Source organism: Scleropages formosus, chromosome 13, assembly GCF_900964775.1.
Source record: "Scleropages formosus chromosome 13, fSclFor1.1, whole genome shotgun sequence".
NCBI classification, from domain to species: Eukaryota; Metazoa; Chordata; class Actinopteri; order Osteoglossiformes; family Osteoglossidae; genus Scleropages; species Scleropages formosus.
Genome location: NC_041818.1, coordinates 22,731,270 through 22,754,218, shown reverse-complemented (window position 1 = coordinate 22,754,218; position 22,949 = coordinate 22,731,270). Strand labels below are relative to the sequence as shown.

Here is a 22,949-nt window from a genome sequence, read left to right as displayed (position 1 = left end):
GTGAATGTCTGAATTTCGGAGGAAAAATATTGTTCAGGGCCTACTCGGAAAACCGCTAGGAACGTATGTATCAGCGCATACACCCGGAACGCCGAACTTGGCGGATTTTTCGCCGGAGAGCCGCGCAGCCCTGCAGGGGACGCGCTTTCGCAGACCCGCTGCCCCGCTGTTCACCAGCCAACCGTGAGGCGGCCAGCGTTCCCGCGCTTCGAGCCGGGCGCGTGCCGGCGCGTTCTCGCGCCTCCCGCTAGTCTGTGACGTTAAAAAAAGAAAAAAATCCAGCAAAAATGGCGGAAGGCGCGACGTCTCTGAAAGAGATGCGAGCTCAAATGGGTAAGACAACTTTATTTATTAACCAAACATTCTGTTCCACTGTGCGTTTGTAAACGTAGCGGTGAGTTTTGAAAATAAGAGTGGAACCGTTTTATTTTGCTGTGTGGATTTGTACGGTAATCCGACCGTTCCGAACCGTGAGGCGCTGCGTACTTTTTTTCTGCCGGCTTCCGCGGCTAACTACTAACTTAGTCTTAGCCACAGGACAGGTCTCAAAGTTTTTAGAGACCGGTTTTTCCACAAACTTCAGACAATATTTGCTGTAATTGACTGGATTCGTGCAGCTGTAGCGTGACAACAACTTCCGTTTCAAGAGAAGTGGTCGAATGGAGCGGAGATTCGGAGCGCGGCACCCGCACCGTCTGTCGCTCTCGCGCCTTTTTCATTTTATTTCTTCTTGAAAATTAATTATCTGTCAGTGTGAAATAACTCGTCTTTTGATGTACTGACTCTATAACATCCTTGACAGACATGTTCAAATGCATCTGTGGAAGCTGAAGTTTCGTCGTGGATGCAAAGTTGCCCTAGATTAGATTAGATAACCATCAGTTTAACTTTTTCTCATTTATTTCCTTTTGATTTTGCTAGTGGTCACATTTAATAGCCGCATGTAATCCCAACCTGCTGAAGTTATTATTATTTTTTAAATTTATCAGGTTCAACTTCAACGGCTTGTTGTTTTGTGACAGACTTTCTGGTTGTAATTTGTTATTGTAGTTGTGTGTGAAACTGACAAATTTTCTAAAACTCTGTCTGTTACTATTCAGATGTCTGGGGAATTTGATCCAAAACTTCCAGACTGTTAATTTGACCAGGGTGGTGCCAGGTGTACTGGAAGAACAAAGAATCATAATAGACAAAACTGCCTCTTTATGGCCGCTTCGTGCAGTGTTGTCTTCTGACAGTCACTTCCTGAACTCTGGAGTTGAACACATTGGTGAACATCTGAGGGATGGCTAGATCAAAACTTCACTAATCCTAAAAGTGATTTCTTGGACGTTGTAGCAGCATACATAAAGCAAGGAGTAACAGTGGACAAGGGCGTAACAGCAATAAATAATGCAGAAATACACCTTGGATGCAAACAAGTTTTAAAAAAAAAAATAAAACAAAAACAAAAATGGGACTAACTAACGGCTCAATACCACTTGGGCAGTGAAAGGTCGATACCACAGCCATGCGTATGTAAATCCACAGCTGTAGTTGTGATTTGTTACAGTAGTACATTTTTTTTGTAGATGAGGGTGATGGTTACATGACAAAGGATGTAGGTGTTTTGAGCTTCGTACCTCTTTCCTGAGAATATCTGGACACTATTCAAATCAAACTTGGCTCTGAGTTCTCTGCGCAAGCAGAAATCGTCTCTGGCCACTGTGTCGACCCACACCGGGATTCTTCTGACCCACGTTCAAACGCATGTATGTGTGGCATTAATTTCTCTCAGCACTGTAAAAGTGGTGGTGAATGTGGTTCCGTGGTGGGGGAGGGATTGTGTCCTGTGGCCTCTTTCCGCAAACACAAGTTGAGAAAATCTTGCAATGGAGAAGTGACTGGGCAATGGGAGTATACAGGAAGTCAGAGAGAGAGTGTGTGTGTGTACACAGACACCTTATCATATTTGAGCCAAACTATGAAACTTGTAAGGTAGATATGATTAAGATCAGGCTTTATTGCAAATAAGCAGTCCAGTGTCTAACACTATTAATTATTATTAAATTTTATTTTACATACTTCTTTGTCTAGTGCAGCTTAGATAAGCAACTCTGCAATAATTTTACCCATTTATACTGCAGGGTACCCTGAGTGTGTCAGTTCAGGTGTACTGTAAACCGTGGACCTTTAGATTGCATGGTGATGACCCAAATGAATGATATCTGCTGCTGTATGAAATAAATTGCATGTGAAAGAAAAGGGAAAACTCTGACTAGATCCTGGTGGTTGTATGCTGACATTTATTTCTGGTCATTGCTTTGCTGGTTGGAGATTGGGGTTCAAGGATCATTTCTTTGCACCTGATTAGCTGAGCTGGTTTTTCAGGGACAGCACAGCCTTAAGAAAGTGCAACGATTGCAAGGTGACAGACCAGTCACATGTTTCCACCAGTGGAAGGTGACTTTTTCACCTTTATAAAAGCCAGAGCAGCAGTCTTACTGAGTAGTTGCAAAACGGAAGTTTTTTTTTGTTATTGAAAACAAATTTTAGCCCTGAGCATTAGAATTTTGCTGAATCAATATTCAAAATTCCAGAGACAAAACTCCATGTTCCTCTTGCACTGGGATGAAGTTGAGATGGGGACTCCTGAACATGATCATTACTGTTGAAATAGATAGCATAATTTACAGTGCATTTATTCATTTACAATGTTAAGGTACTTAAAATCATTTACCTGTTTATACAGCTGGGTAATTTTAGTAGAGCAATTCAGGGTAAGTCCCTTGCTCAAGGGTATTACAGCTGGAGATGGGAATCAAACCCACGACCTTTGGATCCAAAGGCAGTAGCTCTAACCCCTACGCTACCAGCTGTCCACTTTGTCCACCAGTTACCCAAAATTACTGAATTTTTCTTCAGGATCAATAAAGTATTTGTCAGTCTAAAGTGCTTTTTCCATATGTTATTTCACAAGGAGAAAATGCACAGGGTTTAATCACCCAAATACCTTGTTTTGTATACTTGGAGAACATGTTTTTGTGGGCTGTTCTGCTTGTGTGCAGTCAGACCGAAGCTGACCACGCTGGAGCCTAGCAACTAACTGGCTTCTTGCTGACATGCCTGATTGCCACAAATGCATGAGGAAATGCTGCCGGCAGTCAGAAGTGCATGAGGAAAACAATCCTGTCTCTCTCCCTCTCTTCAGCAGCTGTGGTGGAAATCTTACTTTTAAAATTACTTCCGTTTTGGGGGAAGGTTGGGGTGAAGGAAAAGAGTCGCCATGAGTTTGCATCTCTTTTTCAGTACTTTTCCTATACAACTAAACCCAAATTCACCTTCGTAGTTTTTATCCAGGTTGTCTCCAGGGGTGTTATTGTAGCAGCTGTGTCTGATATGTGGTTTTAGACAAGTAGAAATCTTCAAATAAATGTTTTATCTTCACTCTTAGATTGAGACATAGTAAGGCTTTGCCTCATAGAGAGGAAGTGGCTCTGACACATTACAGAAGGCCGTTTGCTACAGTGTGGTTCAGTAGATTTGAACTGTCCTCATTGGTAAAAGAGTTATGTGATCAGAACTGTTTATGCTGCCTGGATTGGCACTGAATCCCTGTGCTAAATTTTTTCAAAGGCAGACAGAACAAGCAGCCAGTTTAGTCTTTAAAGTAGTGATTGACAGCCTGGCAGGTCGCCCATTGCAAGTGTTAGCCTTTTAGCCAATGATGTTTGATGCCCTACCCATCCATTAAACCAAATATTGACCTGACGGAGGATCCAGCGTGATGAGGATGTTGGAAATTCAGACTGGAGGGGTAGTGGATTAAGAGGATCAGTCCTCAAGTAAATGCCATGCTGGTGCTATGCTCTTAGCGTGTAGTTCCTCTCACAGCTTCCAGAGTCCACTAAGTCCTGCCTTGGAAGTCCATGAAGTTGCAGTCTGAGAGGTATTGCTAGGAGACAGGTTTGGTGGCCGTCATCTAATAGATAACACCCCAGAGGCCTGTCGTGCATTGATGGTGTTGATGTCCTGCAATTAATGCACCTTTCCTCCCACAGCCCTTCCATCCAGCATTAAGGCAAACTCTACATTGGAAGCAGTCTCCTCAGATTTGCCAAAAAAACAGTATTTAAACTTCTCCACAAAAATGTAAAATGCAAACAATTCTGTGTAGTAGCCAGGCTGTCAGCACTCTAGCCACATTTGTTTTAAAGAATTAAAAGCATGAGAGATATTCACGGGAGATGTTTTAACGGTAGTGAGAAAAACTCTAGACTTCAGTATGTAGCCCAAAGAGTCCATCAAGGTTTGATGTGTCTGGCAGTCTCTTTATTCTCACTTTTACCATGGAATGGAGGAAGTAACAAGTTCGTGGTGAAAATTGGATTCTGTGGATTTTTTTTTTTCCAGTTGAGAATCTGATTCCAGGTCAAGCAGCTGTCACTGCCTCAGAGAAGCCTGCTAGGCCTTCCAGACTCTCTTGTAATGCTACATCAGTGCTTACATGGAGCTAACTCTGCTCAGGAGTCCTTGGTATTGATATTGTTTCCACTGGTGTCCCTGTATGTTTTTCTGAGCACGGTAGAAAGATGCACATCAGCATGTTTGTGGATTGCAATCTAATCTACTAGCTCACGTCTGGTGCGTTGAGGGGTAGAACGCCCAGATACACTTCAGTACTTCAACATTGAGGTCTAACTGGCTCTATCAATGTGTAATATATGTTTCTTACTATTTCCACATTTGCATCTTAAATTGTCTCAAAGGCTAATAGGTTTTGGGGAAGGAAGCTATATAAAGTTAAAATAGCAATGGGCACCCTTGGCTCCCGTTGTTATACTTATCTCTGGTTACCAGAATGCAGAATAAGTGTGTTTTTGAAAATCTGCCATCCTGATACTATGGAATCAAAGTTGGCTCAATTAAAATTTGCAGTAATGATCACAAAAATATGTTAGAAGCCATGAATATTGTTTTATTCAGCACTGACAGCACCTTACCTGAGCATGTGCAAAACAGCTGGTAGTGTTTTTTTTTGCCAAAGAATGGGAGTTCTAGTTCCTATGTGATATGTCAAAGCCCTGATCAGACCAACTCAAGACAGAATAATGCACTCTAGTTAAGACACTGGAAGAAAGGAACATGGTTGCTGCCTCCATATTGAACCACAGGGCTGAATAAAAGGTGCATCAACCAAAACCCCTCCCCAAACTCTCCTCAAGAACTCTGGTCTCTGTCATTATATAAGTTTTGACCCACAATGCTGAGCTTTACACTGTCCCCAGTTGCTATGTGCTTCCCTGACCTCCCCCAAGAGGAACTGAAAGGTTAGTGCCTCTGTGGGCTCACTTTGATGACATCACACAAAAGGGCCTGTGTGAGTTTCAGTACAGCTGCTGCGTTGGCAGCCAGCATGACCTCCAGGAGCTGCAGTTACACTACAACTCTCACACTCACAGAGAAAATGGTGACCACTTTAGCAATCTGTCAACAGCATTTACCCACAATGTAGCTCATACCTGTACATCTCATGAGTCGCAAAACCACAAATGCGCCTAATCACAGTTTCCATCAGAGCACATGTTTTAACAGCAAACAAAAATTCTTACGCATCTTCCAGACCACTGACAGCAGAGGGAATGTTATCTCAGTGCACCATGGAATAACCTTGTGAAACAAATTATGGGTTTCAGCACATTGGTGGGTTTTTGCCAGTAAATATGCTGCAGTATCAACAGGTTTTCTGCAGTTGGCAAAACATTTCTGTTTCATCTCGCGGATCCAGCTTTTGTATCACTTGGTAACAGTTGCTAAGAGACAACTTTGCATGAGATGCCATGATTCCCATGACATGGAAAGGAGTTCTTGACTTACTGTATAGGTGTCAGCATGAAATGTATCAGTTTTTCAACAGAGACCTTGGCTGTGTTTTGTGTTTGTATATGTGTCCATTGTTGCAATGGGCTCCCTTCTGGGTGTAGCTGTGTTTATTAGTCCTTGCAGACCTGTGCACCCTGGTCTTGTATGCAGTGTTAAAAAAAATATCCTGCCTGTATTGAGAGAGATGCCCTCCACCCTTCCTCGAAGCACCCTGCCACCCTAGTGCCATTGATCAATACTGAGTTCATCTTTCCCTTTGTAGTTCGAATTTCAGGCTTTTCTAGGGTCTGTACTGTTCTTTACTTGGTTCTGCCAGTTGTTAGCATATGAAGGAAACAGTGGGTTTCTGTTGGGATGATCTTGACAGTGGTTTTGAAATGGATTGGTCAAGTACATGTAAATTCCTTGATGTTCACATGTCTTTTTTAAGGTCAGTTGCTTTAAAATCTGATGGAAAGAAAGTTATACTTTTTTTTTTTTTTTTTTTTTTTTTTTTTTTTTTTTTGCTATTTCAACAGATTGCCCAGCAGATGTTCTGCTGTTCCAAAGCTGAAGTGAGACTAGATATTGTGATGTTTCTCTTCCTTATTGGAATGTTGTTATTTATTTTACCACTTAGCGTAGTCTATCTGAAAGAATATTCTGCAGCTTTTATTGTTGAACATTCTTCCTCTCTCATCAGCAGTTTTGCTGTATTCTTCCCTACGACAGATGTTTTCCTATTTGTCCTTTTATAGCTCATTGTGTCTGTCCATAGTGACTTATCAAACCTGCTTTTTTTGTGGCATTTTAAGCTTGTGAGATTAGATTTCTTCACTGTCAGTCTTTCTCCACTATGGCACCAGGTTGCTTAGGAACAGGCACCAAAAGGAGAGTAGTGAATGTTGAGTAATGCAGGTCTGGCTAAAAGCAACTGAATGTGAGGACCTTTCTCATCAGTGTGCTTTCCCAAGCACTGCTATAGCTGATTCAGGCTCAGACAAACAATGCATTGTTTTGCAGGTTCAGTCTGCTGAATTCTAATCTAATAAAAAATAGTAAATACACAGTGTAGTTGGTAATTATGGAATGGCTTAACAAAGTGGCCTTTTTTGTTGGAGACAAGCTGTGCACATGCTAACCAGTAGCAATGGCTCTCTTCCATCCACCTTGGTCCCTTTTGCTCAACCTCCTAACAGCTGCTGCTGCACAGGCACAGGCGGAAGAGCGGCGCAGCCAGATGGCTGGCAGTCCAGCACCTTTGACAAATACATCTAGCACCCCCAGGACACCCGGGGCACGTCCAGGTAACAGCCAGAAGCAACACTGGTAGAAAAGAGACTCATAGTAAAACTAACCTGTAACTGTAAAATTATACTGCATTTTGTTTAATCAAAAGTCATAGATGGAGCAGCGCTGAGGGTAGATGACAAGCTCAGAGTCGCCAGGGAGAGGAGGGAGCAACAAGAGAGACAGCTTGGTAAGAACTACTTGCCTTTGCTCAGACCCCAACATAGGCAGGAGTCATGCTAGAACTGGCCTTATCTTTGAGCACATCACTTCCCAGCTTTTCCTTCCATTTCTAGGCCCTGAGTCGATCCTCCATCCCTCTGAGCTCTAATCACAGTGTAATCACTGAATTTCACAACCTACAGGGTCTAATTGCTTTACTGGCTGTCAGCCAAGTCATCAAATCCATGTTAAGATGCTGGCTGTCAGTCATGCTTGTCTGATTTTGTAACTGACTAGCTGACCTGTTATCGAGTATCTTCATTGGCTCTTCTCCTGTCATAAGCCCAGTACCAAAGTGTGGTGTATTCCCACTTCCACCTAACTGTGACAGCTGCTCGTGAGTCCCAGATACTGGAGCGGGAGCGCAAGGCCCAGCTGCAGTATGAACGACAAATGGAGGAGCGCCAGAAAAAGCTGGAGGAGCAGCGCAGGCGTGAAGAGGAGCGACGGGCCGCTGTGGAGGAAAAGCGAAGGCAGAAGCAGGAGGAGGACAAGGTGGGTATTCTCCATGCCAGGAGGGTGGCGCTCAAGGGCTTAGCAGTAGGTGTCCCTGCCTAATCACATTAACCCTCTGTCTTTTGGCCTTTTTTCCCAACTCCTGTTTGACTCGTTTCAGCCCTGCTTTTGCCCTATTTGGATCGCCAGTTTAAGTCACTGTGTTACTCTGTGTTAATATTTAGGCTTTGTCCAGTGTAAAATTAGTAGAAAGTATTTTCAAAGAAGATAGACTCACATATCTAGGTACCCAAAGTAAGTTTTCCAGTATAAAAACTTTTCTTGCTTTTTTCCCCTCATTTTAAACATAATCAAAAATATAAACGGTCCTATTGTTTCCTGAACCTTGCCGTTCTTGTGTGTTTAGGATGAGGCTTTCCCAGCAGCATAACTTGTTCTCAGCAAATAAATCCCAGAACTGGCTTCCCGATGCAGTGGTATATAAAAATGTCCATCTCTTGTTCAACACAGTATTAAACTTCTCTCAAAGGCACCACAGAAACCAGTTACCAGTAAATGGGAAGAGAAAAACTAATTAAACCTGAACAGTAAAGAATGAGAATTGTAATTACACATTTTTCTATATCCAGGTTAGTCTTGGTTCCAAAGGTACAGAATGTTTTTTTTTTTTTTCTCCTTCCCCCCCCCCAGAGTCTTTTTAATGAAAATACTTAATATTTGATTTGGGTTATGCAGCTGAGCCGTTAACATTTTTGACTGTTAGGCTTAATAGCCTGTTGAACTGCTGAAAAGATTTTGTAGCCTAGAATAGGAACAGAAAACTAATTATAACTCTTGGTTCCCTTCTAATGCTGTGAGGAAAATGTTCAGTTTAGTTCAGAAGTTTACTTGTCTGCATTGTTTTTCCTGTTTAATTTTAAGACAATTAAGTGCATTTTAATTTTAGAAGTGGATAAACCAATGATGGCTTGATTTGTGCATCTGTTTTTTTTTTTTTTTTTTTTTTTCTCCCGTTTTCTGTGATTTCAGAACTAAGTTAATACTCTAAAAAAGAAGTGGTATATTAGCTGATATACACAGACAAATAGAAAGCCCAGTTAATTTACAAAAAACAAGTCGGATGAAAAAGTACACATTTAGTCGCCACTAAAACTTGTAAAACTGTTGGAAAAAAACTGAAACTACTAGCACCCAGTTGCTCTCAATCCTCCCATTCTCTGAGAAGGCCATAGATCTGTTTAAACACTCATTTCCACTTTATGAGCCCTCACCCAGGTGCAGCAGTCAGTCTGAGATGGGGTGTGGCCTAGGCAGCTGCCTGCTGCAATTATAAATATTGTATAAATGTTTCCTATGGGTTGTCAGAAAATTTTTCTTAGTAGATTCAAATGAAAACAGAGCTTCCAGTAAAAGTTTCAGTTTTCTGTTTTCTTCTGTCCTTTGCTTTTTTTTTTTTACCCCAAACATGGAAAAACAAACATTACTGAGATTAAAAATCAGTAAATTCACATGATGGAGAAATAAAAATGAACAACTATATAAGTAATAAAAATTTTACAGAAAATAAAAAGTCATCCCCTCAATTTCCTAATTGATCAGTTTCTCTCTACTTTCAGCTTCACACACTCGATAAAAGCTTAATACTACAGATGTCTCTTGATTTATTTACAGGTGGGGGTATGTCAAAATCTTGGATATAGCTGTAATTAAAAATCTGTATATGCTGGAAGCAACTTCGGTAATAATCATACTTCACTGAGCTCCATGGAGAAATTCATTTGGGCTGCTGCATGAATTTTGACTGTGGGAGGAAACCCCATGCAAACGCTAGGAAAACATGCAAACTCCAAAGGGACTGAGCGGAGATCAAACTTGCATTGTCACATTGTTAACGGTGCTGTAGTAAGACAGTGCCGCTGTTCTGTGTCTGCAGTGGTGAAGCTTTAAAGAAGGAATTCCTTCATTGCTTCTGCCTCTGTTCTGTTGGAGTATGTTAAACTGACAAATAATGACTGGACATGGAAATTTCGGAAAATAGAGCAGTGAAGAAAATGTACTACTTAAACTGTACAATGTTCGTATGTTCAAAAATTCATAACTCAGACATCACACCTGTCTTTCTGTAGACCTGTAGTATATCTTGTGTATGTTTTCCAAGGACAGTGAATTATGTGTATCCTTTGCTGGCATCAGTCAACTGTGAAAAGATATTTTGCAGTGTCTGACAGCATATTTATTTCTGTCATGTGCGTGTTTACACAGGAGCGCTATGAGGCAGTGATGCGGCGCACGCTGGAGCGCAGCCAGCGGCTAGAACAGAGGCAGAAGAGATGGTCCTGGGGTGGAGGGCTCACCACTGATACTGCACCCAAATCTGGTAATGGTCGACTTACTTCCATATCCTCCTCTCCCAGGTGTCATTTTTGACAAGTTGGCACTCAAGATTAAAACCTGTATTGACCTCCTGTGAAAAATCAGGAGTCATAGAAGAAATGTTTCAAAATCCTTAATTTTTGGAGCTCTTTGTGTCTTCTTTCCTCGAAACTTGAAGGGGACTTGCAGTCAGAAGACAGCTGCAGATGAGTCCCTGAATTGATGCTTGCTGTACTTTTTTTAGTAAGGGTACCATGTGCTGTAAGGTGATTTGAAGTGCTTTTCTCCTCACCTTTTGTTTACCAGCTGTAAATATACTGTAATACAGCTCTGTGTTATAGGATTCTGGATGTAGCACATTTTTTGCTGACTCAGAAAAGCACCACCTGACATTTTGTGTTGTGTACTTTGAGCAACCTCTGTCCTCTTTCAGTTGGTGAAGTAGCCGCACCCTCCTGCTCTGATCCACAGGGGCCTGAGAAGACGCAGCAAGGTGCTGGTTGTGATGTTGCTTCTTTCCCTAGGCATTATTAATCACAAATCGCTTCTCTGCACCCTATATGTTAGTCATCACCTACTTTCACTTTTGTACTTCAAGCGCTTCCAGGTCAGAAAGCAGAGCTTCATGGCAAGAGTTGCTTCATAGGGAGGCTTCTCTGGAATCACTTCTGTACTCTGAAACCCTGATAGTTAGGTTTATTCACACCTTCCTTTTCTCTGAATTTCTCTGTATGAGTCCACTGCTATGCATATTTGTAGCATGTACTATACTTGAATTTTGCCAGTTGAGCAGCAGTTACCATGGCATTAAACTGCATCATGAAAGCTTCTCTTTCAGGATTTTTTATTTTCCCTTCACACTTCTCAGCCTGCCTGTGTGTTGTGAATAGTGATTGTGCAGTACTTCTGGCTAGCCATGTTGGCAGACTGATTTTTAACTAACAGGGCTTTGTCTTACCACTGAATGGAATTACTGTCAATAACAAGAGTTGCTTTGTAAGGCAAAATTGGATTTTGCAGTCGATGCTGAAATGTGTCTCCATTTCTGTTGCTGTATACTTTGTCTGACAGGAGCCTACAAAAACTGAAAATGCTGTTTTACATTTGTGTTCATAAATGCAGCTTGTTGTGGTCCATGTGTTTGGTGTTGAATCACTTTGTAATTTCTTGTCTGGTTCTTAGGAATCCTGTCGTACCTCTCATAATACTGCCTCTGTCTCTCCACCAGTGGACAAGCGCTCCACGTCCACCATGAACCTGAAGCAACCAGTGGAGTCTGCCATCAGCAAGCGACTTTCCTCTTCCTCGGCTGCTCTCGTCAACTCGCCTGACAAGAGTAAGTATGGACACGCGTGCACACAATAATACTCCCTAGTACTTAAGCAGCATGTTTTGATCCTGTATTTATAGTGTCTAGTTTTTTAGCAGGAAATTGAGAAACAGCTGGAATACTGTGCAACTCATGTGTCATGTGGTTGTGTGACATTACCCACAGTCCACTGGTCCATGCTCTGAGGTATAGATTAAAAGTCATAAATGGGATCCCAGCTGCAGTTGTCTGTGTTCTGCCTCCCTTAATCAGTGGCTTAGCTTTGGCTTTTTTTGCTGTGTGTGATGTGCTGAATTTTACATATGATTGTAAATATTTTGAGAAATGTTTAAATGTCCTTTTTTTTTTTTTTTTTTTTTGGGGTCACGCAAATGTCCCGTTACCTACAGTCATGTCACATGTCTTAATTCACCCTCTGATTTGGGGCTTTCTGATTTTGTTTTCTTTGTGTTGTAATTTCATTGTTCAAGTGTTTCCAGCTGTGCTGTCTGTCTCCCAGGTACTAAACGGAGAAGTTCCTCTTTAAACCGGTTGTCTAGCAATTGCTCCCAGCAGGGGAAGGAACCTCAAAAACCCCATCAGGGGACCCTCACAGGTGTAGCCCCCTTCCTCGCTCATCTTTTTGTCACCTAAAGGTCTTAAAACATTCTTATATATGTACACCCATACCTATTTGTATGCACTTATCTTTGCATATTTTAGCAATAATAATGATAAACTTTTCAAGTCTGTTCCATCTTGAAGAGCAGCTGAAAGTGGTTTCAAAACAAAAAGACAGAAAATAGGAAAAATTTAAGCACCCCTTGGATATTTCCCTGTATACACTCTGGCACATGGTTCCCTCAAGTTTCTTGCCTTGAGGTGCTCTGGTGTTGGTGATTAGAGCACTTCTACCACTGAAGGTCACACTGAAAGTGCACTGTGAAGGTTACCTCTGTTGTGGAATGCCTCGTGATCCCTTCCCCTTTGGCGTGGCTTTAACACAGAACAAGGTCTGTTGGGTTGCATGCTGCTGTCCAAAGGGAAGAAAGCCAGTTCTGCTCAGACCAGATACCATATGCCTGGTTCTTCTTTCAGCTCTGTCAGATCTGTACAAGTGTTAACCTCTCTCCAGAGTGTCAGCAGAGCCTCGTTTTGCACTTTGTTCACATACCTGACAAGTCAGCAGTACTTGTCCCTCTGCCACTATCACTGTGAATAGCTTTGAGATTTCAGTCACCTTGTAGCCTGTTACCAAACTTGCAGCACTGGTGTAAATGGCTTGCTTCCCTGTTTTGTTGGTGTTGACAAGGGATTTGTAAGAAAGTAAAGGACGGTGCAGTTCCTGCTCTGATGACCAGGTCAGAACCTAGAGCCAACTAGAAACATTTCCTTCATCTGTGACTGCCATTTGAGAATAGCACAGTAACTTTTCTGGCCTGGATGGATTTTTATGAACACAATAATTACATTAGTGGTTAAGGAAAAGCTTTAATTTGAAGCTTGAATAGCTGAAAGTTTAATCTACATTCTATCTATTTGAACAGCTCTGTGTTTTCAGTTGAACAATCTGTTGAAGGTACAGACAGAAAGACCCCTCCCAGGACTCAACACTTCTAGTCACAAGCCACTTCTTACCCCTTCCTGTTCTTTTTGAAGCTTGTGTTATAGGAGAGTGTAACATGCAACTGTGGACTCTCCCGTCTGTAGGCTCAGCTCTGAAGAAGAGAAGCTCCTCCCTTTCTCGGGTAGGGAGTCAGTCCCAGTGCGCTACCAAGACAGAGAAAGGGACCAAGGAGGAACAAGGTGGCTAGTTTAACTTGGTGGATCGTTCTCTCGCACGTGTACAATTTTTCTCACTTTCCATGCCAGCCACTCCCATACCGTGACCCTGCAGTACCAAGTCTGAAGCACTTTAATTTATAGAGCAGCTCCTGTGCTTGATCGGTTGCCATCTCACTCTCCTGAACTGAACCCCAGAACCCTAACAACCATGGCTGTCTTTTAATCGTCTGCCTGCCCTAAAACTGCAACAGTATGGCCTGTCTCCTGACAGTTTCGCATTTGTGGCATCGTTGTTCACAAGTCATTTGCCTCCAGCTAATCTTGTATTAACCTTTCTGTTCTGTACCTCCACCCCCTAAGCAGTTTCATCTGGAAAGGGCTCTTTGTGCTAACACAGTGTGTGTTTGTGTCAGGCTCAGGCTAACGTGCTGTTCATGCTGCTGGTGCTGTGCTATCATTGTTTTTCTCTTAGCTGAAGCAGTGGCACCTTATTCTGTCCCCAGTTTACTGTTCCTGGGGCTCAGTATGAAGAAAAACACCAACTGAGCTATACTGGAGGTCTTGGGTTCGTAAGCTCCTGCCTAACAAAAGTACAGTCACTCTAGTTAGTACTGTTGACCATTAATTCATTGTAATTTTCAGTATTTATGTGCACTGAATATAGTACAATATATACAGTGTGTGCCAGAGAGTGTTTTGTTACGTGGTAAAATCAGTGGCAGCCCTGTGACTTCACGATTACTTAATTTTACAAGCAGAGGTGCAGTTCAGTGGGACATTTTTATACTGGTATTAAATGAGGGCACCCTCTGTGTACTAATGTGTGTTTCTGTGTGAGGGACATCTTACTTTATTAAGAATATTCAGTTTATTTTATATTCACTGTTCTCTATAAGGTATCACGCAGCACTGCTTGCTGATTTGTCTATTTTTGGGTGCACTGTTCCAAAGCTCTTTGGGTACTGATTTGGGTACTGAAAAGTTAGTTTTCCGTTTCCTTCGTTGAGGTCCTCTTTGCTGTTTCTAGGCGCAATGAGAGGACATTAGTGACAGAACCACCCTCACCTCCCATTAGCCTTGTGGTTTACTAGACATTGCAGTGCTGACTGCTAGCCTAATCATAGCTTCTTTAAAAGCAACTCAGCTTCTTGTCAACCATCACTTTTCTCAGCAGGTGGTTGTTTCTCAAGCTGTGAAGCTCTGCTCTTCTGTTCTGTGAGGGGAAAAACCTGTAGAATATGATTCATAAATGTAACTGTTCCAGTTGTTCAGAACAATTAAGTGTCCAAGTAGTCTTCATCTTATTTTTGTTGAAACTTTAGTTGTCGGTGCTTGCTTCTTAAATAAGGAGTTGGAGTGGCAATTAGTTTTAAAAACAGATTGGGTTACCTTTAAGGGTTGTATTTGCTCTCTTTGGAGTTTTTCTTTGCTTTGCTTTCCTGTTTGACACATGTGGTTTTGTCTTGTGTTCCACTTATTATCCTTGGTCTTACAGCTCACTCAATGGAACACGCACTCCTTAATTCCACAGGCGAGAGCACCTTTTCTGTACTCACAATATACTGACCGTTTAATGCTGAGCTCCTGTTAACCCACATGATTCTGACTTTACGGACAGTTGGTTACAACTGTTCTGCAGTGGATTTTGATCCTCCAAATTACCAAAGCGAGTATAATTTGGCATGTACCCCAGTATCAGCTTTGACAGTTCTATTGCTGAGCAGCAGGGTACACCTGAAAGAGTGCTTACCTGGCCTGTGCCTAGCTTGGATTCTCCCCCGGTATATACACTGTACATAACTTTCTGCCTGTTCCTGCCTTAATGATTTGTCTAACACCAATACTCTTTGTCCCTTTGTTGATCCACTTGATTTTTTTTCTTTCACTGGTTTGATTCATGGTCTCCACATCCTCTCCCCAACCCCTCTTCCTCTGTTTCCTTCCTCCACCTGTCTGTCTACCTATCCATATCTGCTGAATTTGCCATGTGTGCACGGGCCTGTCAGAGCATCGCCTTGTTGACCGCGGGGTTTTCAGTCGCCTGCTAGCCCCCACCCAGGCATCCCTCGCTAGGAGCAAGAGTGCTGCCATGCTTTCAGCAGAGCGAGCCGACACTCCAGGTAACACCCCTAGCCCTAAACCCATCACCCATGTGTCCTTGAAGGTAGTTTAACAGTGGTGAGCTCCTTGAAATTATTCTCCGTACGAATTCTCCAGGTCAAATTTCAGTTCCTGCCCCTGTGCATGATAGCCTTGATCAAAGTACCACAGCAGTAACTCAAGTGGTCTAGATCAAACCCAGTCTTCAAACGCTGATTTAATGCATCACATTGTTTTGTCAGCAAGAGGTTATACATGAGATTGATAGAAGAGCTTATCTTCTAATACTTCCATCACTATTAATTATCCATTCACATTTCTGGGGGCGGTGGATCCCTGCCCTTTCAGATTGAGGATTGCTGCCTACTGGTTTCATCAGTGTTCTTCCAACACTAATGAGAGCCTAGCTTTACTGTGGTTTAAACTAACTGTACACTTGAATTTCAGACTCTGCATCACCACCAATATGGAAGGTTGAAAACTCACACTTTACTTGTACCGCATATAAAGTCATCCTAAACTCTAATATCAGCTGCAGATTTGTATTTAGGTACAGGTTGACCAAAATGAGACCAGAGACAACAGTCCAATCATTCTGTCCATAGAACCCCTTCAGCTACATGAGGAAAGATGAAATGTGGCAAGTACAGATGTTGAAACGTTGTTCTTCAAAGTATAAGACGGTAGGGTTTTTAGACATGGGCCTGAGTTTACCTGTGGTGTCCTGCCCTGTTGAGTTGTACAGCTTGGCCACCGTAAGCTTTGTTTTGTTTTGTGTTCCCTTTTTTTTCTCCCCTGACCTACCTCTGCCAAATCAATCAAAATCAGATCTTAAGATGAAAATTTTTATTTTGTGCCTTTTTTTTCTTCCCTGTTTCTCCTGTCTTTCCATCTCTTCCCTTCCTCTGCTTTCTCTGTCGCATTTTCTCATCTCCCACTGGCTTTGCACCAATGACATGTCCTTTACCAGAGTCTCCCCTCTGTGCTCGTTCAGCCTTGGCCGGCCCTTTGCCCAGAGTCCCTCTCCGCAGTCGCAGTGTTGATCGTCAGAAGGGTCCACCTTCCTTGGGCTCTTCGGAGGTAGCAACAGACAGCACACAGGTGAGCCCCACCTTAGCCTTGACAGTAGTACAAGTGGAGCTGGAACTATAACTACACAATAATTACAGAAGGCCCCACTCAGAATGTTGTAAAAACATTTGTTAAAGGTTAAAGGCTTTCCACCATATGAACCAATATTTGGCTCAGGCCCCGGTTTCATAGTGGCCCATTTAATAGTAAAGTCAGGACATCTAATGTCCAGCTCCTGGGCCTTGGTTGTCTTTACTGCGCATAGAAGTGTGCTGGGTGTACTTTGCCGTGTCCTGCCTGTCCACATGAAATTTGCATGAGATTATCTTCATTTTCCTAAGAGGATTCATTGTCTCACATGAACAGTGACCATCTCACATTGTTTCCTCTTGGAACCTGACCTTACTTTTGTGAAAGGGTCTTCTTTTTGCAGTTCTGGCCCTCATGCTCAGTCCCCCCCCCCCCCCCCACGGTTATCACTCCACATCTGCAGAAAAGCAAACTTCTGAACGGACACCTTGTTATATGCATATATCCTAGTGAATTTGACTGTCAAACCAGCAAGTCCATTGCTCCCTGATGGTAATCTAGAGCCTTAGTTCTTGGGGTAGCTACAGTACTGCTCTGGGAAGTCCTGCCTCTTATAACAGCATGTACTCAAGGCATGGCTGGTGATTGTTTAATTCCAAGGAAGTAGGCCCTTTACCTTCGCTCAAACTTTTTTTTTCTGTGTGCACATTATGGCTACAAGTGGAGAACAGCCTTGCTGTGCAAAGCAGCACTGGCTACATCCAGAGGCAGGACTTGCTGCTGTTTCACATCTTAGCTATATTACTGAACTTCAGATAGGGCAATCCATGACCAATCAACAGCCACATGAAATGGAGCAGCATTTTAAGGTAGTAGAGGTAGTTTTGCGTAGTGCATCAGGTCTTATTTTCACATGCAGAACTCCCATTTAGGGGAGTAAAAATTGTGAGCAGACTACTACTGTGGTGCTTTAGCCCTCAGCCGTTTCTATGATACACAGAGCAGCCCAGTGTGTATCTTTCTCCCTTGAGTTCTTTACCCATTCCTACTGAGGCACTGGGTACAGATGCCTGAGATCCACAACCTCTTTAGCTCTAGATGTTTCTAAACCAGGGGCAGGTCAGTTCATGAAAGGTTTGTGTTGTGGTGTTCAGCCTTGAACATGGTTGTTTCAACCCAGTGTAATTCAGTGTTACTGTACTTGCCAGCCAAGGGCTCGCTTCTCATCCCCGGGAGTGCGCCGACCACCATCACCCTCAGGTGCCCACAGTCGACGGCGCTCACCCTCCCCTGCTTTCACAGGCAGTGGCGACAGGAGAAGCCCCTCCCCAGTGACCCCCAGGTAAGATACCTGTAGCCTTTTCCCTCACTAAAGCACACTGTCCTCAGTTGTCTCCCCATGCCTTATTCTGTTTGTTGCAGTAAGCTAGTATTTAAATTAGTTGTAAAAAAGACTAGATACATCCGTTTAAGGTGGTGTGCTGGTTTTTTATTTGATTGGTCTGTTGTAATTAACTTTTAAATTATCTGTTGTTTGAACAATTATTCAAACTGTGTTGTGCCCACAGACAGAGCCCCCATACACGCCCCCCCTCTCCTGGCGGGACCTCGCAACCAACTTCCAAACAGCCACCAATGCAGAGGCCCCCACTTACCCCAGCTGGACCTCCCACACTTCGCAAGAGGGACCCCAAGCCAAAACAGAGTTCCCTGGCTCAGCCCACTGGTCCCCAGACACCTGAGCTCTCACCAGCCACTGGGACCCCCACTGCAGCTCCCAGCTCCAAGACCAAAGATGGTTGGCATCCCAGTGATTTCCGTAATAATTAATTACATGCCTTGCTTTGGGTGCTCCTTGTGACACATTTGCTGAGCTTTGGGTTAAATGAATTTTGAGTGTTTTTCCTAACAGTGCTTATCTTTCCTGGAGTTTGAACTTGGATACTCTCGGTTGTTAATTACAAGCTCAGTTCTTTTACCATTGTGCCACATGCTGGCCAGGGTTGTTTCCCATCTTTTTGACCCCAGCTGAGCAGAGCTGTTACAAATCTGCACATTATCGTTTTTTTGTTTTTAGTTATGATTATGTAACTACTGGAAAGTGTTTTGGAAATTGTTATAAAGGGCTTTAATTTTAGATCAGGTCTTCAAAAGCCCTTTTCTTCTCACTCTTGGTTACCTTTTCATTTCTTTGTAATCTGAGCTCTGATGCTCTCTGCTACTTTAAAAGTAAAAACAGAAAGCCCAAGCCCCATGTTCTAGATCATAATCTTCCTCATTGTTTTTTCTCCCCATTACTTTCTCTGCTCCTGCTGCAGCACAGCTACAGATTAAAGGCAAATAAGGAAGCCCAGTTGCTGAACTCCTGGTCAGATGATCATGACGATCCATAGGTCGCCACCTGCTGGCCAGATTGATGCACTGTGAAATACTGCATCCACAAAGCAAAATTTTCTTTTTACGATCACTTCTTCTCTCCCAATCACTATAGCTTAAATGTATATTTAATTTTTTTTGGTTGTACGGAAGCACATAAGCTTGTGGTTAATGTTCAGAGGCTTGCATCCCCCTGTCATTGACTGCCACTCTATCTTGGGGCATTGCTTAGAACCATTGGTTAGGATCACACAGCATGTGATGTGGCGCTACCTCTTGTTTTTCTCTCGACGACTGTCTCTAGCTCAGTTGCTGTGGTAGTAGTTCTGTTTGTTTATGGTTTTGTATGGAGGGGGGTTTGGGAATACGGGTGTCAGCTGGGAGAATTTCCCAAGAGTATGAGCAGTAAGGAAAAGACTCTTAATTAGTGTCTTACAAGCTAACCATTTACTTGTGTTTGTGTGTGTCCTTACAGACTCCAGCTGCAAGACCACATCAGCTGAGGAGGCAGCTAAGATCCTGTCAGAGAATCGGCGTCTTGCACGGGAGCAGAAAGAGAGGGAGGAAGAACAGCGTTTGCAAAGGGAGGAAGAAGAGCAGAGGTGTGGGTTTGAAGGGTGCATAAAAGCAATGTTGTAGAGCAGAGGAAATGGGACATACGTATGGTGCTGTCTTGGGTGTTTTTCTTCAGTCCCAGTTGGTCCCACCTCAGTTTGTTAATCAATGCAGTCCATCAGGCCTGCTTCTGGATAACATTTATATTCCATACCCTGCATGGGAGTGTCCCCATCATATCACTACTGCAGCATGGCTCTTGCAGCAAACCATTAGATAGATCATTTTTTTTTTTTTTTTTTTTTACCCCCTTAAAGCTCCCTGCCTGTGTAATACAGGCTGTTATTTTTTAGGAGGTTTGACTTTAGAATTTGCTTACCTCTCTGTTTATTGTATGCAGTTATTGGCTTTCATTTTGGTTACCATCCAATGACAGTAGTGTAAGTTGTGTGTGAGTTCATATCAGACTGTTGGAAGTAGAGGGCTATATTTGTAGTGTTTGCCTGTAGCCAAAACAGCTTGTGTACTTGTACTCAGGTAGTTCAGATTAGAGACTTGAGTCAAGGTTACTGTCTCTTTCATTGAGGTGACATTGTAGGACTTAGTAGATAACGGATACTGACCTTCCGACCCCGTGTTTTGGCACCATGCAACAGGAGGTTGAAGGAGGACCAGGAAGCAAGACGTGCTGAAGAGGAGCAGATTAGACTGCTGGAGGGGGAACGGAAGAAAGAGGAGGCAAGGAAGAGAGAAGAAGAGCAGCAGAAAAGAGAGGAGGAGGCACGTGCTGAGCTAGAGCAGCTAGAGCAGCTGGAGCAGGAGGAGCAGGAGAGGCAGGCTGTACTGCAGAAGGAGGTAAGAATGACGCCTTTGCTGCCACACAACTGCCTTACGAGAGCATCTGCCTTCCGTGAGCAACGGGCAGCTGGGGCAGTGGCCTGGTGTGTCTGTTCTCACACAGAACTATAGTTTTTGATGCTTTCACCAAAAACTGCATAGAACATTTATTATGTTGTGGTTTGGCATGCATCTAAATTCCAGTTATTGATATACATTTGGAGGCCATCAAATGGAGCCTGTTGACTGCTCTTATTTATTGGTACAGCGCGAGGAGGCAGAGGCTCGTGCACTTGAAGAGGCAGAGAAGCAACGGCAGCAGAGGGAGAAGATGTTGCAGCAAAATCAACAGGAGCGTATGGAGAGAAAGAAGGCAAGTTTTCCTCACAGTACACACATGGCTTTTACTTTTACAAGGTGGCATGTGTTCAGTGTCTTTGTTCAACTCTAAACTTATTCCACCGCTTATAGAGAATTGAAGAAATCATGAAACGAACCAGGAAAACAGACCAAAGTGACAAGGTAGGTTTCCATTTTATATTTTTTTTTTGTTTGTGTGAATGTGAAGCAGTTGGGTATTGGCCCAAGTGAATGTATGTTTTGCAGAGAGAAGAGGAGAAGAGCAATGAGAATGGAGAAAAGGCATTCGACCATTTTAGTGAAGCAGAAGGTTAGCCTGTCCTCCTTTTTCGTGACCTGTGTGTTAGGTATCTGAAAATAGATGATCTGCATGCGTACGCTGCCTTTACTTGAATCAAATACTCTGTCTGTGTAGTGGTGCAACTTGACTCAGGGAAGGTTTCAGCTGAGGCACCAGACTTAAAGCAGGGGCTGGAGAAGGAAGAGCTTACCAGGAACGTCAATGGAGAGGTAGCACAGGAGAACAAGGAGAATCACAGCACATTCCTCCAGGAGCAGCTGGTGGTCGGGTATGTGGTGGGGTTAAGGGTCCAGTGAGTTCTTTGATGCTTCCAAACGGGAGAACTTCCTAGGGTTCGTGTGTGGGTGAATTTCTTTCACTACTTCTTCTCTAGGGGTGTAAAATACCATCCTCCATGTTTCATTTAGCACAGTACCCAAGTCCCACCCAGCAGAGGGCTCGGGCTGTCTCAATGGCAAGACTGGCAACTGGACATTTGAAGAGCTCATTGACCTGGGTGTAGCTGATGGGCACAGCCCAAATGTTATGAATCAGGATGGAGGTCTCCAAGGACCTAGGCCAGCTTTCGAAGACAAGCCCCTGCATCAGGGTCAACCAATTGGAGCCCTGTCTGGTGAGCAGAGCCTGATGGGAATGCATATGGAGCGGTTGGAGTCAACTGCAGGGGAGAGCATACGTGTAATTTGTAGCTTGATGGTTAAAGACCTTACCAATTCAAATCTCCAGCATTACAACGGTAAACCAAGGTTACTTCAGTTGAATATTCAACTTCTTGAATGAGTTCAACATTTTGCTTTAGCTGTAAGAGGTGCTCTCAAAACATGGTAATGGCTGGCTGTTTTTTTTTTTTGCCTCAGCTGTGTGTTAAAACCATCATACTCCCACTCTTCACCCACAGAAGCTTGATGCTGTGCCCCCCAGATCAGCTTCCTCAAGGCCTCAGACGAAGGAGCCTGGAGCAGAACATCCTGGTCCAAGGACTTTGTACCTCAGTGGAAAAACATTACAAAGAAAGTTTTAACTAATTTTGAAAAAAAGAGCTTCAGGGAAAATGTTGTGTTCCTTCAATGTGCTTGTTCCACCTAGGTCTCTGTCAAAAATTAGTTTCATATTTATTTTTTATTTTTTCACCTTTTGTTCAGGGTACAGTGTGTAATGTATTCCACTGGTCTTCTGATCTTATTAGTTTTATTACTTGTAAAATTGTATTACTCCAATGGTCATTCTAATACTGTAACCCATGAGTTTTTGCTTAATACTTGATGTAGCTTGGAGCAAGGTCTGTACTGAGCTTTGAAGAGCATGGCTGCTCAAGACTTGACCCTTTCACTGAGTCGATGGTTGTGGACTAGGGTTTGTGCTAACATGAAATTAATTGAAATTGTTACTGTAAAACTGGTAAAATAGATCTTCCAGAAATCTCAGTCCATCTGGTCAATAATGATCTGAAATCTCAAAGCAGGAAACAAATCCCCCCTGCTAAGGTCTTTATTTCATCTGATGTAGGTACCTGGCCTCCCTTCTGGTTATAGACCTAGGGACATTCTCTTTGTTTCTCTCCAGTGTGAGTTCCAGGAAGGAAACCAGTCTGTCTGCAGGCGCTGTTCTCATGTTGGATTTCTTTTGATAACCTGTTTACTCCGTAAAGGGTTCTTTGTAGATACATCTCTGGTCAAGACATTTCAGCAGTATAGTTTTGTGACGGCAGGGGTCGCTGTGCACCTCTGCCTGAAAAGTTTTTAAATGGTTATTAATATTTACATGGTTACTTATTATTGTCTTTAAATTAAAACAAAGTAAACATTTCAGAAGTTGAACAGCAGGCAGGTTTTGTTTGTTTTTGAAAAACCATCATTTTTTTTGCTCGCTATATGCTCTGTTTTTTCTGTGACTTGTGTAGTTACATTTATTTTAAATGTGTCTGGAAGAAAAACTCCATATTTTCAGTTGGAAAATGTTACTTAAATCCACATATAATTTAGGTAATCAGTATGCGTGTCATAAATGGACTGGCAATATAATCTTTGATAACAATTGTTCTGT

At 42.8% G+C, this 22,949-nt stretch overlaps 1 protein-coding gene across 12 annotated transcripts; it reads left to right on the top strand.

Annotated features, from left to right (window-relative positions):
* Positions 1-243: 243 nt before the first annotated feature.
* On the top strand, positions 244-22,949 carry LOC108922978 (ensconsin-like). 12 transcript variants are annotated; one of them, XM_018733395.2, is made up of 21 exons: positions 244-333; positions 7,041-7,148; positions 7,241-7,321; positions 7,685-7,848; positions 10,072-10,186; positions 10,616-10,675; positions 11,411-11,518; positions 12,012-12,107; positions 13,202-13,297; positions 15,283-15,396; positions 16,347-16,477; positions 17,686-17,819; positions 18,046-18,275; positions 19,329-19,455; positions 20,065-20,263; positions 20,514-20,618; positions 20,717-20,767; positions 20,852-20,915; positions 21,021-21,174; positions 21,314-21,519; positions 21,764-22,949. In XM_018733395.2, exons 1-21 carry the CDS (start codon positions 288-290, stop codon positions 21,772-21,774), a joined length of 2,400 nt encoding a protein of 799 aa, XP_018588911.1. In that variant the 5' UTR covers positions 244-287; the 3' UTR covers positions 21,775-22,949. The 12 variants fall into 12 exon arrangements, with proteins under 12 accessions (XP_018588911.1, XP_018588915.1, XP_018588917.1 ...); XM_018733398.2 differs by having other exon boundaries at positions 245-333; positions 16,371-16,477; XM_018733396.2 differs by having other exon boundaries at positions 245-333; positions 21,805-22,949.

Coding starts and splice junctions, on each gene's coding strand:
- LOC108922978 (XM_018733395.2), top strand. CDS start 288: ATGGCGGAAGGCGCGACGTCTCTGAAAGAGATGCGAGCTCAAATGG. Junction 11,519..12,011: donor CGTCAACTCGCCTGACAAGA/GTAAGTATGGAC, acceptor TCTGTCTCCCAG/GTACTAAACGGAGAAGTTCC. Junction 20,264..20,513: donor AGGCTGTACTGCAGAAGGAG/GTAAGAATGACG, acceptor TTATTGGTACAG/CGCGAGGAGGCAGAGGCTCG.